This window comes from Eublepharis macularius, chromosome 14, assembly GCF_028583425.1.
Source record: "Eublepharis macularius isolate TG4126 chromosome 14, MPM_Emac_v1.0, whole genome shotgun sequence".
Taxonomy (NCBI): Eukaryota; Metazoa; Chordata; class Lepidosauria; order Squamata; family Eublepharidae; genus Eublepharis; species Eublepharis macularius.
In genome coordinates, this window is record NC_072803.1 from 58214174 (window position 1) to 58231559 (window position 17386).

Consider the following 17386-nt stretch of genomic DNA (forward strand, 5'->3'; position numbering starts at 1 on the left):
ACCAGTTGCAGAAAGTGACCCACTTGTTGCCTTGGATATTTCTGTACGCTCAAACGCTGCTTGGGTTTGTCATGACAGTCTGCACTTTGTCCTTGCTACAGTTTATTGCCATTTCTCCCTTCCCTCCATGCGTGCAGCTCCAACCTATTTGCACGCCCAGATGCAGGCGCCTATTCTCACCATATGTTTCCCCACCTACCCTGGCTATTGAATTGGGGGGGGGGGTTGAGGATCTTCCCCTCTCCTCAGCACCTGCCTGTCACAATGAACTGGAGCACGATCAAACCAGGAAGTTATGACGCATGTACAAGCGTGGCACCAGGCACCAGTCTCCGCTCATCAGAATGAAGCTATTTATAAATTTGAGCTAGAGGCAAGTGGAGACATGGTGACAGGTATACTCATACTCCGCTTTTAAAAGTTGTACGTTTCAGTCACCGTACACTGAAAGCAGGTACAAGTAATTGTACGTATGTATATTCCATCTTGAAAACATTTACTTAACCTTGTAACATGTTGTTTCTTGCATGATTTAATGGCTAGCGCGGACTTCCAAGTTGCTGCCTGTGAAGGCACAAAACGTGGACATCTCATTGTTCCTAGAAGTTAATGTTTGCATAGATAACTGACTGGAAAAGGTGGAGAGAGTGGCTGTTTAGCTGCTGTTATGCAGCCATTTGGGTCTCTTTCCCACTCCCACCCACCTGCAGGCAGCAAGAAATGGAAGGAGGAGGCAGGAGAAAGAGTGTCTACCTTCTCTCTTAAGATCTGAAACTGTTTTAAGTGATTGACAACTATAAAACCCAAAAGGCTGCACCAGGATTGTGTCTTCCCAGAGCAGTGCTATATCCCCTTCTCCCCCGGTGGCACTACGGGCTCAATTAGAAGTGACGCTGGGAGTTCCATAAACAGAGCCAATTGGAGGAGATTTGGGGCGGGGGGGGGGGGATCATGCATGCAGGGACCTGATTTGAAGGGTGTTGAAGCCTCTGCCCCATCCTAGAACAGTTTCCATGATCTGAACGGTGGTGTTCAACTAAACAGAGAGAGATTCAAGCTAAGGCCCAAAATCTGGCACAGCAGGCCGTCTCTTTTGGAATCTACCAGAAAAGAGGCAACCTTGCAAACGGAACTGCAACCACCAAAGGGAATCTCCCTGCAAGGCTAAATCTCTTGCCAAATTACACGTAAGTAAACTCGTTTACAGCAATTAATCAACTATAAATATAAGAAATTTTAATATTTCAAGAATAAAGTGCAACGTGCTCCAAGCACTAGTGTGTCTTCCTATAAATAACCACATGGGAATTCTTCCCATTAGGGATTCTTTACAGTCAAGTTGGAGGGTCAACAATAGTCTTAACTTTCGTATCAATATATTCTTAATCTTTATATTCTGTTTATATTTATGATAGAATTAGGTTTTGCAGGAATTAGGTTATTGAATACATTGTGGTTATAGGAAGACACGCTAGTTCTTGGAACATGTTGCACTTTATTATTGAAATATAAAAAATGTCTTATTGTTGATTAATTGCTTTAAATGAATTTACTTACGTGTAATTTGGCAAGAGATATTTAGCCTTGCAGGGAGATTCCGTTTGGTTGTTGCAGTGTCTCTTTTGGAATGTCAAACGGCTGCCCTTGGACCCATCACCCTCTGCAAGCTGAATTCGTTCGGTATTTTCTGTGCGCCACGATGACTGTTTCTTCCAGTGTGTCCTACTTTGAGGAGGCAGATGTGCAAGCAACCTTTCTGGAACAGTCTCAGCAGAAGGACGTTAGTACCACTTATTCCCTGTTTCTCCTTTCATTGCGGAGTTGAGGTTTTAGAAAAAAGCATGGCGTGATTTTTCAAGGTTTTCCCCTTTTAGGTTCCCTTTCAAGGCCAGCTTGGGAGTACATCAGTCACTATAACTTAATGAAAATCTTTAGAAAAATTGTTGGTTCTAGACAGACTGAAACAATGCCTAGTATTTTAAAAACTTTTCATCACATCCAAATGTGGTTCTGTTACATAAGCTTTAGTACGAGTTATTTAGTTCTGCTGGTTTAAGGCACAATGTAAAATCTGGAGGCCCAACACCAACTCCTTGTTTGCTGTGGTTAACAAATCTGGCCTCTGGCATACATCTTCTTTTCAGGAAACAAATCTTGCTCCTTTGACAAGCAAGTTCAACGGCATCATCAACCACAGTTACAGTTTTAAGCCTGTTTCACCAGACCTTGAACCTCCTGGTTTGCAATGGATTTCAGATGAGCGGTTAAGGTAAACCCTGGTTATTTGTAACGCACAGCCCTGTTGCTAGGGGTTAAGGGAGATGATGTGTTTACCACAGTCTGAAGGGAGCCAACGTCTCAACTGCACTGCCCACCGTGGCTGTCCTCAAACATCACAAACAACTTAGGATTGTTCTGAAGAACAGGCCAAGAAGTCCTCCAGGTCATTCGGAATTCTAAAAATGTCTTAGCTTTGAAATAATTTTTGTGTTTCCTGAATCTGGCGGGAGTGGCTTGTTCTTACCTTCAAACCAGGATTGAAGACTGGGATACATTTATCATTTCCCCCATTTTCAGCCTCCACAACAGAGAACTTCCTACTTCCCATCTAACTGTTGTCTTGGCCCCACACCCGGGAGGCTGCTGACTTCCCGGTTTGCTCTGAAGACCACACCAAGGTTGGTTGGTGATTCCTGAATACAGCATCTGTAAAGAGCCCTGCAATTCCTGCGGTCCATCCTCCTTAACCCTTCCTAGTTAAATTAAGAATAAAAAGCAGATCTTACTGCTAGGTTGTACATCTTAAATTATCACCTGAGACTTTAGCTTTGCTGGAAAGAAAGAAATAGCTCCATTCTTGCACAGCGATTTTGCCCCTTTGGGGACAATACCCATATATTCAGAAACCACAAAGAGCTGTTTTCAGCCTTCTGGCTCTTTCAGCAGCAGCTGGCCTGCCCACCCCACCCCGTACATAAAAGCACTTTGTGTCAACAACAAAAGAGTTTCTTGTTCAAAACTAGCATTCCCTTGGGATGTGCTGAAAACAGCGCCCAGCTCTTGTAATGTCTCCATGTGTCACAGCCCACAAGAACCCTTGCTGCAGAACAGCGAGTAGGGTGGGGAAAGCTTGTGGACCATTCGGCCCAAATCCCAGCGCGTAGGCTCCCTCGAGGGCAGTTCACCTTCACACCGTGTCTCCATCGTCTTGGAAGTACAGATTCTCCCATGAGACTAGGCGACAGGCACAGAAGAACCGCCAGAGATTGCGGAAGATGCCTTGGTCAAAAGGGTTCTCTTCTTTGCACTGCTTCAGATAGGAAATGCGATGGCGGGACATGAATTCCCAGGTGGTGGTGTTGCACGAGACCAGGTACAGGTGTGAAACCAGCAGCAGCGTCACTACAACGGTGAAGAGGACAATCACGAGGAAGGAGAGGAGGAGGAGGAGGTTGTACTGGAGCCACGTCCACGACAGCTCAAAGCTCAGGCCGGACCTTGTGTTTAAGAGGGGAAAAGAAGGCATTGGAAGTACCTAGCCAATGCTGCAACGAACAAGCCAGGAGTTTGAGCTGCAGACCAAAGATCAGCTCTCAGTTTGGGGAGGTAGCCAGCCTTCAGTGATCTAAAACAGCCTGAATGATTGAAACTTAAGGAAATTATAAGTAGGGAGACGGCCATATCACCAGCTATCGCTGTTGTGATGTGAACACTCACTTCTTGATTATGTCAAAATTAAACACAGCCTGCATTTCACGGTAGTTTGAACTTGCTGTTCAGTTGTTTCCTCCGCAACAATACATGTGCATATATATCTGACGCCTGAGGATCTGCCTCGGGCATCTGAGGACACAGGCCTTACTCCCTGCAAGTGTGTGCTGCAATAAAGGGCATCACTGAAAAGCCAGGCTGCTTTGGCTGCAACGCCCACGGCGCCTGCTTGAGAATTCAAACAATAAATGTTATTGCTACTACTACTATTTACAGGAGAGTTGTGTAAGCAGTCGTCTGTGACTCTATTTCAGACAATACTGACTTCAGTATAAACCAGCTTCACGTGTCTTGATCAAGGCCATTTCTATAGGAATTTCCCCCCCCCCCGCCCTTTAATATATATACTTTGGGAATTCTTTTCTGCAGGTCGAGCTCTGATATTTACAGCCAGGGCTTTTTTTCAGCTGGAACGCGGTGGAACAGCGTTCAGGAACCTCTTGAAAATGGTCACATGGCTGGTGGCCCCGCCCCCTGATCTCCAGACAGAGGGGAGTTTAGATTGGCGCGGAGGGCAATCTAAACTCCCCTCTGTCTGGAGATCAGGGGGCGGGGCCACCAGCCATGTGACCATTTTCTCCGAGGGCAACCCACTGAGTTCCACCACTTTTCCCAGAAAAAAAATCCTGTTTACAGCCAAGGAAACTTCCATTTCCTTTTGAGCAGATGACTTGGGCATGGTTTAATTGATCTGTGAGGTTCCAGTGGGCCTGATGTTACCAGCAATGATTGGGTACATTCAATCATGACCAGCATAGCAGCGGTTGATTGCGCGAAAGGTGGACAGTGGGCGAGAAAAGAGCCCAGCAGAAGTTGATGGAAGATACGGTCCTCTACCCCTTCCCCATAGGAATATATAAGTCATTTTGTACTTCTATATGGTCACAGCAGGGAAGGTCTGTTCTGATGAAGGGAGTTTGACTTTCAAAAACTTATATCCTGGAACGCTTGTTAGTTGTTAAGGTGCTACTGGACTTTAGTTTAGTTTATTTGATATTTAACCCACCCTCCCCGCAAGCGGGCTCAGGGCGGGGTACACCAATAATAAAATACATCATAAAATACAATTTCAAAAACAATCATTTGCAGAATCAAAATGGTTGCTTACACATTCCTGCCCCCCAATTTACAGAGAGGGAGGAAAAACAGATAGATGAGATGCTTACCGGATATATAAGTGGGGCAATTCACTACAACTAAATAGCCCCACGCTTTACTGGAGACCGGTGGGAGACTCAATGATGTCCTAATGCCGGCCTCAACCATATGCCTGGCGGAACATCTCCGTCTTGCAGGCCCACTAAAAGATGCAAGATCTTGGTGGGCCCAGGTGTTTAAAGACAGAGTTCCACCAGGTTGGGGCCAAGACCGAAAAGGCCCTGGCCGAGGCCAAGCAAGCCTCCCTGAGGCTAGGGATCACCAGTAACTGCTTGTCCGCTGAACAAAGCACTCTCCGGGGCATATTCGGGGAGAGATGGTCCCTCAGGTATGCTGGTCCCAATCCGTTTAGGCCTTTAAAGGTTAAAACCAACACCTTGAATCGGATCTGGAATTCCACAGGGAGCCAGTGAAGCTGCTGTAAAATTGGTGTAATATATGTCCTGAATGGAACACCCATCAGGACACACGCAGCAACATTCTGGACCTGCTGTAATCTCCAGATCAGACCCAGGGGAAGCCCTGCGTAGAGCGAGTTACAGTAGTCCAGCCTGGAGGTGACTGTTGCATGGATCACTGTTGTTGGGTCCCGGGCTGAGAGAGAGGGGGCGAGTTGCCTGGCTTGTTGAAGATGGAAAAAGGCAGTCCAGGCAACAGCCGCGACCTGGGCCTCTATAGAAAGGGAGGAATCCAAGATCACGCCAAGACTCTTGACCGATGGAATGGGCACCAATGGCGCGCCCCCCCCCCCCCAAGGCCGGGAGATAGATCCCCGCAGCCGACAACCCATGGCCCAAGTACAGGACCTCCATCTTCACAGGATTCAACTTCAGTCTGCTCTGCTGCACCCAACCAGACACGGCCTCCAAAGCTCTCAAAAAGGCATCGGGCAGAGTCAGGTTGGTCGCCCATCAACAGATACATACTGGAGACAACCCAGTCTGAAACACCACACCAGCTGGGTGAGGGGGCGCATATAGAGATTGAACAACAGAGGAGAGAGTATCACCCCTTGTGGGACGCCACACACCAATGACTGGCACGTGGACACCTCCTCCCCTAGTGCTACCCTCTGTCCTTGACCGTGGAGAAAAGAGACAAGCCACTGCAAGGCCATCCCTTGAATCCCCACGTCAGTGTGGCGGTGGGCCAACAATTCATGGTTGACCGTGTTGAACGCCGCTGAAAGATCCAACAATATCCTCCAATTGGGCCCCCAGCCTCTCGAATTATTTATTTTTTGATTTGATTTGATTTATATTTATACCCCGCCCTCCCCACAGATGGCCTCAGGGTGGCTAACAACATTTAAAAAAATACATTAAAAGTCACAAAACCATAAAATCAATAATAATTTTTTAAAAGTCATTAAAATAGTCCAGGAGCAGGCTATTTAAACAAATATTGGGAGTCTGTTTCCGGCCTAGCAGATGGCCAAGGGCAGCCCCAGAAGTGGTGGTCTTAGATGGAAGAAGGAGGACACCCGCTGGCACTCAGCAAAAGGCCCGGCGGAACATCTCCGTTTTACAGGCCCTGCGAAACTGTAACGGGGTCCACAGGGCCCGGATCTCCAGTGGCAGAGCGTTCCACCAGGCCGGGGCCAGGGCAGAAAAAGCCCTGGCCCTGGTTGAGGCCAGACGGATGTCCTTCGGGCCGGGGACCACCAGGAGTTGCTTGTCTGCAGAGCGCAACACCCTACAGGGGACGTAATGGAAGAGGCGGACCCGCAGGTATGCAGGTCCCAGTCCGTGAAGGGCTTTAAACACCCTTGGCTTGAATCTAGCAGGGGAGCTCTAGCTTACATATTGCTTGCCAGACTAGGATTGCATGTTCAGCTGTAAACACTGGAATGCTCAATTCTAAAAGTTACTATTGCAGTACCAAACTGGACATGGGGGGTGGGGGAGAGAGAGGATCGGCAGGAATTGCTTCATGCTTCCCCGTCAGCTAATTTTTCCTTTGCAACTCTAGCCCTGCAGTTGGGGGGGGGGGAAGAAGCATCTAAGAGAAGGAAGAGCAGGAAGCGAGGGATAGAGGAAAGACTCCATGGGCTTCTCCACTCCCGCAAACGGCCCTTCTTCCTCCCACCAATCACTTTGCAAGCCAGCCATTGTGACAGAGCACCAGAGTTGCATATGAAAAGTCCCAGATGCTACCCCTGATATCTCTAGGTGTAAAAGGATCTCAGCTAACTGGCTGCCTTGTATCCTGGACGAACTGCTGCCAGTCAAGCTATGTGGGCCAATAGTCTAAAGCACCATTGTGTGTTGAGGATCTCCCATTTGTCGCAAACCACATACTTCCGGGCTAGCTTAGGTAACAACGGAGGTTTTTTAGCTATTGATGGGGGCCGTTTCCCTTCCCACTCTGCCCCATTAAAGAGGTTAAGGAATGTTCCCTCTTTACCGCACTTACCAGGCCACCTGAAGGGCCCACAGCAGAACCACAAGCTGGACAGCCAGATAGACGATGAAGAGCGGGTGATTCCTCTCTCCCACGCAGTTCTCAATCCAGGGGCAGTGGTGGTCATAGCGACGGACGCACTGCTGACACGTCTGGCAGTGCTTGGCTCTCATTGGCTGCTACAGAACACCACCGGGGAAAAAGGGGCATTAATCGCTTTCGGTTTCTAGCCTATTTGTGTAGAGTTAGACTAGGATCTGGGAGGTTCGCATACAATTCCCTACTCTGCCTTGAACCATATTCTGTGACCTTGAGCCAGACCCATCTCAGCCTAACCTGCCTCATAAGGCGGTTGTAAGCATGAAATGAAGGAGAATCCATACCATCTTGAGCACCTCCAAGGAATGAGATGATAAAAACGTGACAGAGGGCATGAAAAAGATTCAAACGCACGGAGGAGAGGTCTGTCAAAGGCTACCAGCCATGAAAGCAGAAAAAACCTCCATAGTCCGAGACAGTCTACCTTTGAAAACCAGTTACAGGGGGCAGACAAACAGGGAGGGGGTTTTCCTTCTGGTTTCCCAGAAGCATCTGGCTGGTCATTCTTGGAAGTGGGATGTTGAATTAGATGGACCTGCGCTCTGAGCCAGCAGGGCTGGCTATTTGCTGCATCTTGACAGGAAAAAATAATTGAGAATGGGTTACTCATTGTGTGGAATTAAAACTAGATCCTGGGCCTTAAAGCAGCTAGTCTAGAGCCAACCTGGGAGGTCAAAAAGAGTCCAGTAGCACCTTTAAGACTAACCAACTTTATTGTAGCATAAGCTTTCGAGGATCACAGTTCTCTTCGTCAGATGCAACGAACTGTGATGCAACAAACTGTGATTCTTGAAATCTGATGACGCAATCTGACGAAGAGAACTGTGATTCTCAAAAGCTTATGCTACAGTAAAGTTGCTTAGTCTTAAAGGTGCTACTGGACTCTTTTTGAATTTGCTACTACAGACTAACACGGCTAACTCCTCTGGATCTAACACCTTGGGTTGGATCCCACAGACCCATTATGCTAGAGGAGGTGCTGTCTTCCAATACGATGAGCTTTCAGTTGATTCAAGAGACTACAAAGCACGTGGAGCCCTGAATGTAGGCTTCTTGGGTGGTGGGGGCGTTTTTCCATAAGGGGTCCACAAAATACCCACCTTCACCATGCAGTATCCACAACGTCGGAGCCGAATGGTTGTTGGGACTTGCTGGGATATCATTGCTTTTTCCTCTTCCCTCACCACTTCCTACAGAAGGGGAAAAGCAACAGGAGTTTCAAGTTACACCTACAGTTATTAATTTAGAGCCTTGCTACAAGTGACATTTTACACGTGAAGGATAAAGGATCATTTTCGTAAGTCTTTCTGGGAACTGAAGTTCCTCTCCCCCACCCCTTTCCCTTCTATTCCTTCCCCTTGCTGCCTGAAGAGACAGAAAGCCTGCGGCAACAGCAACTTTTGCAAATCGTTTCTCCAGTCACAAGCCTGCTCTCAATGATCTTTGGGGCAGGCAGCTGCAACTTTCTCAGCTTTCTCCAGAGCATTCCCACCCCCACCCCCCCAGCAAGATGATTTGCAAAAGCTGATGTTGCCGTAGGCTCTCTCTGACTCTTCAGGCAGCGAGGGGAAGGAACAGAAGGAAAAGGGGTGGGGGAGAGGAACTTCAGTTCCCAGAAAGACTTGCGAAAATGATCCTTTATCCTTCATGTATAAAATGTCACTTGTAGCAAGGCTCTAAGAGAGAAAATGGCTAAATGTGGCTATTATAAAACAGATTAGTACCAAGAGTGGTGCTGGACGGAACAGGGGCTGTCTCTGCCCTAGAGAGCTTAGAATCAAGTTATACACACAAGACAGAGGAATGGAGAAAGATCCAGAGGAGACAAAACAGTAATGAGGACAGGAAAGACGCAGTATGGCAGGGTCACAAGGAAAACTTAAAACAATCCCAGACTGAGGGGCGTGTTTCTTTAAACGCAATGTTACATCCTGAGCCATTCCCCCCTGTGCATATACTCATACAAACTGGACTGTACCACTTCAGGATGGAGGTGGAGCACTGCATGCTTAAATGCTTCCTCTAGGAGAAAATGTTCCAAGGGCATTTTGAAGAGAAGCCTGCTTTTAATCCTTCCCTCCGTCATGTTATGCAGCATGCAGGGGCAGCTCCTCACCCGGGGGAGTATGCCGACGTGAAGCCTTCTCACCTGCATCCTCAAGTCGTACAATCCAAGAAGGGCTTTACCACTTCATTCTAACAGCAGGCCCTAAATTGGTTAGTTAAAATTGACAGCCCCCTTTATACAGCAAAAACAAAGAGAGTTACGAAATGTAAGCCCAAGACAGACAAACCCCTCGTAACTGTCTAACTAAAACAATCAGTCACATTAAGAAAGACCATTCCATGCAGTAGTTTAAACAAACTGAAATACATTTCACACATATAAATCTCATATATGAAACATGATATCATCCCCTCAGTAATTCATAAAGTGACATGTGCTTAACTGGAAATATATAGTCTGGAAAAGTAAAACTAAGTTATAACCTCTACAAAAATGCTAAAATGCATAAAACCATTCATATAACAACCATAAAAACAACCAGAATTATGTATTTTAAATTGTATAATTCTGGTTGTTTTTATGGTTGTTAACTTATATTAATGTTTTTATGTATTTTAATTTGTATGTGTTTGTAATCCGCCCTGAGCCTGCTGGTGTGGGGAGGGCAGAACATAAATCAAAAATAAATCAAAAATAAATAAAATAAAATACCTCTTTTAAGTCTAAACAGTACAATCCTAAAATGTTCCACAAGGTGACGTGCAACACCAAGGATGAATCTAGTCACAATAATGTACCACCAGAGAATCCAATGCAATTCACACCCCACAGTCTGCTGCTTGATTCCCAGAGTCAGAAAGGTAAGTCCAACAAGTAATCATATGATAGTAAACACTGAGCCTTCCCAATATTTTCTTTTTGCAGGAAGAAAGAACTTTATACAGGCAACATACCTCCTCCATCCTCATCCCAAAAGTCATTTTGCAGCTTTAAAAAACTCGCACTTTTAAAATAAAAGTTAAAAAGAGGAACGAACAGTAACTTAGTACATAGTAACTGCTCTTATACGCCGCTTTTCTAGGCAGATTAGTGCCCTGCTTACAGCAGTGAACAAGTCAGCATTATCATTATCCCCGCTATAAAGGGAATATTTTTTTAAAAAGCACACTGCCTCCCTGAAGCTTGTGGTGGGGGGGGCAAAATTCACCCATTGCCAAGGCATCATTTTGACTCATGCTGGAGCTTTGTGTAGGACACACATTATGCCTATCTTGCAGCAGCTTCACTGGCTCCCAGTAGAATTACGGATCTGGTTCAAGGTGTTGGTTTTGACCCTAAACGGACTGGGACCAGCATACCTAAGGGACCGTCTCTCCCTGTATGTGCCCCATAGAGCACTTTGTTCAACCAGAAAACATCTACTGGTGGTCCCTGGCCCTAGGGAGGCTCGGTTGGCCTCTAGCAGGGCCAGGGCCTTTTCGGTCCTGGCCCCAACCTAGTGGAACTCTCTGTCTGAGGACACTCAGGCCCGCCAGGATCTTGTTATCATTTAGGTGGGCCTGTAAGACAGAGATGTTCCACGAGGCATATGGTGGAGGCTAATTTCAGCCCATCATTGCCGAGCCTTCCACCGGTCTCCCTCTACAAGGGGTATGGAGAGTCCACTCCCGCTGGTTGCCCCAAAAGGGGCACAGTATTTTATCTGTTTTTTAATTGATTTTAAGTTGTTTTTTAATCAATGTTGTACCTCGCCCTGAGCCCGCTTGCAGGGAGGGCGGGTTAAAAATAAAATAAAATAATAAATAAATGCGAACCTAACAATGAAAAGATATGCATGCAATAAAATCCGGCAAACTCAGCTGCTAGGCAAAGCAGCTTTCAGAGGGGGAAGTCTGCAGCCGAGGAAGCCCGAGCAACAACGTACCTTCACTTCCTCATCGTGCTCAACATAGCCGGGATCCATGAGAGAAACAATGAAGTACAGCAAGACGGAGCAGAGAACCAACAAGACGAAGAACAAGGGCTGAATCAACTGGCCCCGTTCCTCTTGGCGCCGCAGGTCTGAAAGACAAACAAATCTTCACAGAAAAGTGTACCTATACCTGGAGAGGTAGGAGGATGGACAAGACTTTGTTTTCAATCTTCTATGCCTCCCTCATCTTTAAAGAAATGACTCGCTTCACATCTCAACCACCCCTTCTTGTAACTGCAGCAATACAGTCTACTGGTACTGGGGTCATTTCTGCCTCCAGTTGCATTAAATGGGAAACTGATATGGGCCCTTAGGATGAAATTGACAAAAAGTCCATTTTCTCTCCTGTGGGTCTGCTACTGTTCTGTTCCTTTACTGCCAACAGAAAATATTTTATAAAATTTTTATTATAAAATTATATTTCTATAAAATATAATTGTATAATATATTTTAATATAATATACACACACACCCCTTGGCAATGGGTGAATTGCTCAATGCAATCTCCTTGGTTCCCCCTCTCCACTCCAATTACTTTGGGGTCAATTTGACTGGCACAGCATATTACTAAAGTACACTTGTTTGCGGCAAAGTAGTAAAGAGTCCAGAGCACCTTTAAGACTAACCAACTTTATTGTAGCATAAGCTTTTGAGAACTGCAGGTCTCTTCGTCAGATGCATCTGAAGAAGAAAATACTGAAACAGAACATAATCACTTCTAGGATTGACATTAGACAACATAAAAGCACAGGAGTACATATTTAAAGCAACAGATAATATGTAAGCAACATAGTGGTGAAGTCTATGGTCCCTAACTCATTAGCGAAGCATCTGAGACCCCATCCTTGAGTAAAAAGCCTTTTTGAATAATTCAGTTTTGCATCGTTTGCAGAAAGCTAGGAGAGTGGGGGCTCTCCTGACCTCCTCAGGCAGGCTGTTCCACAGGGTAGGGGCCACCACAGAGGAAGGCCATTTACAGGCTGCTGTTGATTTCGCCTATGTGCAGCCTGGCACCTGCAGGAGACCCTGTTCAGATGAGCAAAGCTGCTATGGAGGAACATAGGGAGGGAGGGAGTCCCGTACGTATGCCACACCAAGGCCGTGAAGAGCTTTATATGTAATAACCAATACCTTGAACTGAGCACGGTAACTGATGGGTAGCCAATGGAGCGACTGTAGGATGGGAGTGATGTTCATGCTCCTACTCGCTCCTGATAACAGTCGAGCTGCAGCATTTTGCACGAATTGGAGCCTCCTAGTTAACTTAGATGGGAGACCAATGTATAATGCATTACAATAGTCAAGTTTTGATGTTACCATAGCATGGATCCAGGTCGGCCGTGTCAAGATAAGAAGCCATCTTCCAGGCTAGAGGGAGGTTATAGAAAGCATTTTTTGTTGCTGCCTTAACTTGTTTTTCTAGTACTAGCACTGGATCTAGTATAACTCCTAGGCTCTTAACCGAGTCAGCGAGGGTCAAACAAACTCCCTCGAAAGTGGGGAGTACAATTCATTGCTGTCATGATTAAGGAGAGCAGAGAGAATCACTTTGCTGGATCAAACCGAAGGCCTGTCATGATGACCAGCATCCTGCTTCCTACACTGCCAGACAGTTACTCTCGGGAAGCCCCCAAGAAGGACATGAGGGAACAGCCTTGCCCTTCATTGCTCCCCCAGCAACTGGAATTCAGGGGGAGTTGCTGCTTAGTTAGTAGGAAATGCATCCCACACACCAATCTATTCTCTCCCTTCAACAGGGAACATTCCCCCTTTAAAACAGGAGACTTGCCCAAACACTTCCGGGAATGGCTTAGATTAATTTGAAATTACACGTCTGTTGGAAGCAGGGAAAGAAGCCAGCTGAGACGGCCAGCAGGAGCTTTCTGCAGCATTACCTGGGCAGAATCAACAGGAGCCCATACACAGGCCTTCTCTGTGGTGGCCCCTGCCCTGTGGAATGGCCTGCCTGAGGAGGTCAGGAGAGCCCCCACTCTCCGGGCTTTCTGAAAACGATGCAAAACTGAATTATGAGGGCTGTATTGTAGGGAGGGGGTCTCAGATGCTCTGCTAATGAGTGAAGGACCATAGACTTCACCACTATGTTGCCTTACATATTAACTTTTGCTTTGAATATGTACTTTTGAATACTACCTGTGCTTCATGTTGTCTAATGTCAGCCCTAGACTTGCTTATGTTCTGTTTCAGCATTTCTTCAACTCTGTATTGGAATCTTGCTCATGTCTTTGTAAACTTGTCTTTCTTTACCCTATGGCACTGTTTATGAAAATGTCCTTGAAATGGACTGTTCTAATCTCACATTGTGTGATCCACCTTGAGTCTCAGTGAGAAAGGCGGACTATAAATGACATATGCAAATAAAATAGATAATAAAAAATACTAATAATTAAGAGAAGGGGAAAAGATCAAAAACATTTATGCTCATGTGCAAAGTGCTTTCCCCCATAACCACTGACCAAACTCACTCTTGAACTCCAACCACATTGCAATTAGGCTCTCCAGGTGAAAAGAGACGCGGAGCCCCAGCACTTATCCCCCCTCAGTTCCACTTTAGGGGGGTAAGGAGGATTTGTCTCGTCCCATGCCTTTTTGTAGGGTTGCCAGCTCCAGGTTGGGAAATTCCTGGAGTTTGGGGGGGGGGGGTGGAGCCTGGAGAGGGCAGGGCTTGGGGAGGGACCTCAGTGGGGTATAATGCCATTTTCTCCAGGGGGACTGATCCCTGTGCCTGGAGATTAGCTGCAATTCCGGGAGATCTCCACCCACCACCTGGAGATTGGCAAGCCTGTTTGGGGGGTGGGCGGAACACAGCTCACCTGTCGGGTACAGGAAAAGCCCCACCGCGATGCCCCAGCTGAGCCCCGTGTGCGCGGCCCGCACCAGGCACCCGCCGCCCCACGGCCGCCCCAGCCGCATCCTCTCCCGCCGAGGGGCGCCCCGCGCGGCGTCTCCCTCCCGCCCAGCCTCCCAAGGCGGAAGCCGCCGAGCTCCTCCCTCCGCGTGTTCGGATTGGACGGGAAGGGTCGCCATGGCGAAAGGGGGCGTGTCCCTCGGACAACCCCGCGCTTTGATTCGCCGGGGAAGGCGTTGCCGCTGTCGCGGCGGAGGGGAGGCGGCCGGGCGGGTCTGTTGCAGCGGGAGAGGAGCCGGCGGCACCTTTGCAACTCGGAGGCTCCGGCTGAAGCCAGCTGGAAATGGGGGGTGGCTTGGGAGGGGGGAGATAGAACTAGTGTCAAGTTTGTTGCTCAATAGGCACGCCCTCCACTCAGTAGTTGAGGCTTTTGTATTGTAGGTGCTTCTCTCATGAGTTAAGTGGGAAAGAGTCCAGTAGCGCCTTTAAGACTAACCAACTTTACTGTAGCATAAGCTTTCGAGAACCACAGTTCTCTTCATCAGATGCATCGTCAGCTTCTGAGAACCACAACTCTCTTTGCCAGATACATCTGATGATGCATCTGACGAAGAGACCTGTGGTTCTCGAAAGCTTATGCTACAGTAAAGTTGGTTAGTCTTAAAGGTGCTACTGGACTCTTTTCTATTTTGCTGCTACAGACTAACACGGCTAACTCCTCTGGATCTAATGAGTTAAGGGCCATAGACTTCACCGCAATGTATTGCTTTAAATATGTGCTCCTTGAGCAACCTGTGCTTCATGCTCTCTAGTGTCAGCCCTAGATTTGCTGATGTTCTGTTTCAGCATTTCTTCAAATCGTGTATGGGATTCCTGCTAACGCTCTGGCTTTGTGAACTTGTATTTCTTTGCCATGTGGCATTGTTGATGGGAATGTCTTTGAAACTGACTGTGCTAATTGCACACACTGTAATCCGCCTTGAGCCTCAGTGAGAAAAGTGGAATATAAATTTATTTATTTATTTGATTTATACCCCGCCCTCCCCACAGATGGGCTCAGGGCAGCTAAGAACATTAAAAATACATTAAAACCACAATAACATAAAATCAATAATTTTTTAAAAAATCATTAGAATAGTCCAGGAGCAGGCTATTTAAACAAATATTGGGAGTCCGTATACAGGCATAGCAGATGGCCAAGGGCAGCCCCAGAAGAAGTGGTGGTCTTAGATGGAAGAAGGAGGACACCTGCTCCTTGACATTAATAACAACAATAAATATGCTAGAATGCTATTAATAGAGGAAAACACAAAGGTTACATGTAACATGAAGTTTTTCATGGCAGCTTATAAAATCCACCCGTCAAAGGTATAAAAATGTGATGAAATGCTTTTATTGTATTTTAAATTCTGTTTAATTTTTTTTTAGTCATGTGGGAGCTAATGATTTTTACCTTTGATCTCTTGAGAATAAGAATGCTGTTACATTTTGTGCTGGTCTAGGACCGTTTTAATAAAGATTGATTGACGGGTCGTCACACAGGGAGGGTGATCTACAACCAAGGTTCAACCTTAAGTTTTATCTGTGTATTTTGTAGAATTTAAACAATTTTATCCACTATTTTATTAACAAATATTCTTATACATAACCTTATCTATCTCAGACAGGTCATCATGAATCCCGTTGTGCTAATGGGGACAGCTCAGGAGGTTAGTATAAGGATCAGTATTGTAGCCTATTGCTATATTTATTTAATATAAAGAAATATTAGATTACAGCAACGTGTTACAGGATTGGCTTTTAAGACTGTTCAGAAGCTAGGGTATAAGTATCAGGGGGATATATTTCTTTAGTCAGTGGGATTTATTTTCTTTATTTTTCAGGATTTGTTTTTTGAATGTCCCAGTAGTTGATTGTATTGACTTACACTGTGTAATCCACCTTGAGTCTCAGTTAGAAAAATGGACTACAAATAACATAAATAAATAAAAACGGTGTGCTTATATACCACCCTTCTGGATAGATTAGTGCCACACTCAGAGTAGTGAACAAAATCAGTATTATTATCAGGGCTTTTTTTCAGCTGGAACGCGGTGGAACGGAGTTCTGGAACCTCTTGAAAATGGTCACATGGCTGGTGCCCTGCCCCCTGATCTCCAGACAGAGGGGAGTTTAGATCGCCCTCTGGTGCTGCTCAGCGGTGCGGAGGGCAACCTAAACTCCCCTCTGTCTGGAGATCAGGGGGCAGGGCACCAGCCATGTGACCATTTTCACCTAGGGTGATTTAAACTTTAAAAAAACTCCCCCCTCGTTCCAGCTGACCCAAAGTGATGTCATTGTGCAGTCCTGGGTGTGTGTGCGCACTTTGTGTGTGCACATGTGGTACCAGGGGCACTACCTCCTGCCAAGAGTTGCCCCCTGTGCTGGCAACCCACTGAGTTCCACCACCTCTTTTCTCAGAAAAAAAGTCCTGATTATTATTATCCCCATGATAAAGCTGGGGAGCTGGGTTTGTGAGGAGTGGCTGACCCAAGGCCACCTGCAGAGCTCATGGCATTAGAGGTAGTCGAGCCAACAGATTCACAGACCAGTCACTTTATGCTTAATAATAATTATGATGATGGTAATAATGCAGTGTTTATTGCATGTACCACATCCCTTTTTACTACAACACCCTCTCCCTTTGTAACCTTCTTCCTTCGGCCAGCTTGACATAGTGTCCTACTAGGATCTGAGAGATTTAGATTCAAATCCCCATTCTGCCATGGAAGCACACTGAGTGACCCTGGGCCAGTCACGCTCTCTCAGCCTAACCTACCTCACTGGGCTGTTGTGAGGATAAAACGGAGGAGAGGAAAATGATGTAAGCCGCTTTGGGTCACCATTGCAGAGAAATGCAGGGTACAAATGAAGTAAATAAATAAATACAGTTTTGTTTACATTCTTTTCCAGTTCGGTAATCCGTACTGTTTACTGGTGGCCTCTGAGGTCTGATTGAATTGCTTTTAATATTTTGTAATCTGCCTCCAGCCTCAGCGAGAAAGGCAAGTGATAAATTGAATTTCGTGACTAAAAGACGGTGGTCCTATTTTTTCCAAGACCGGTATTA

At 46.3% G+C, this 17386-nt stretch overlaps 1 protein-coding gene across 1 annotated transcript; it reads right to left on the bottom strand.

Annotated features, from left to right (window-relative positions):
• Positions 1 to 2008: 2008 nt before the first annotated feature.
• ZDHHC12 (zinc finger DHHC-type palmitoyltransferase 12) lies at positions 2009 to 14355 on the bottom strand. Its single transcript, XM_054998530.1, has 5 exons — positions 14243 to 14355; positions 11364 to 11500; positions 8532 to 8621; positions 7345 to 7511; positions 2009 to 3497 (listed from the first exon to the last, which is right to left on the bottom strand). Exons 1-5 carry the CDS (start codon positions 14340 to 14342, stop codon positions 3188 to 3190), a joined length of 804 nt encoding a protein of 267 aa, XP_054854505.1. The 5' UTR covers positions 14343 to 14355; the 3' UTR covers positions 2009 to 3187.
• Between the last annotated feature and the right edge of the window lie 3031 nt (positions 14356 to 17386).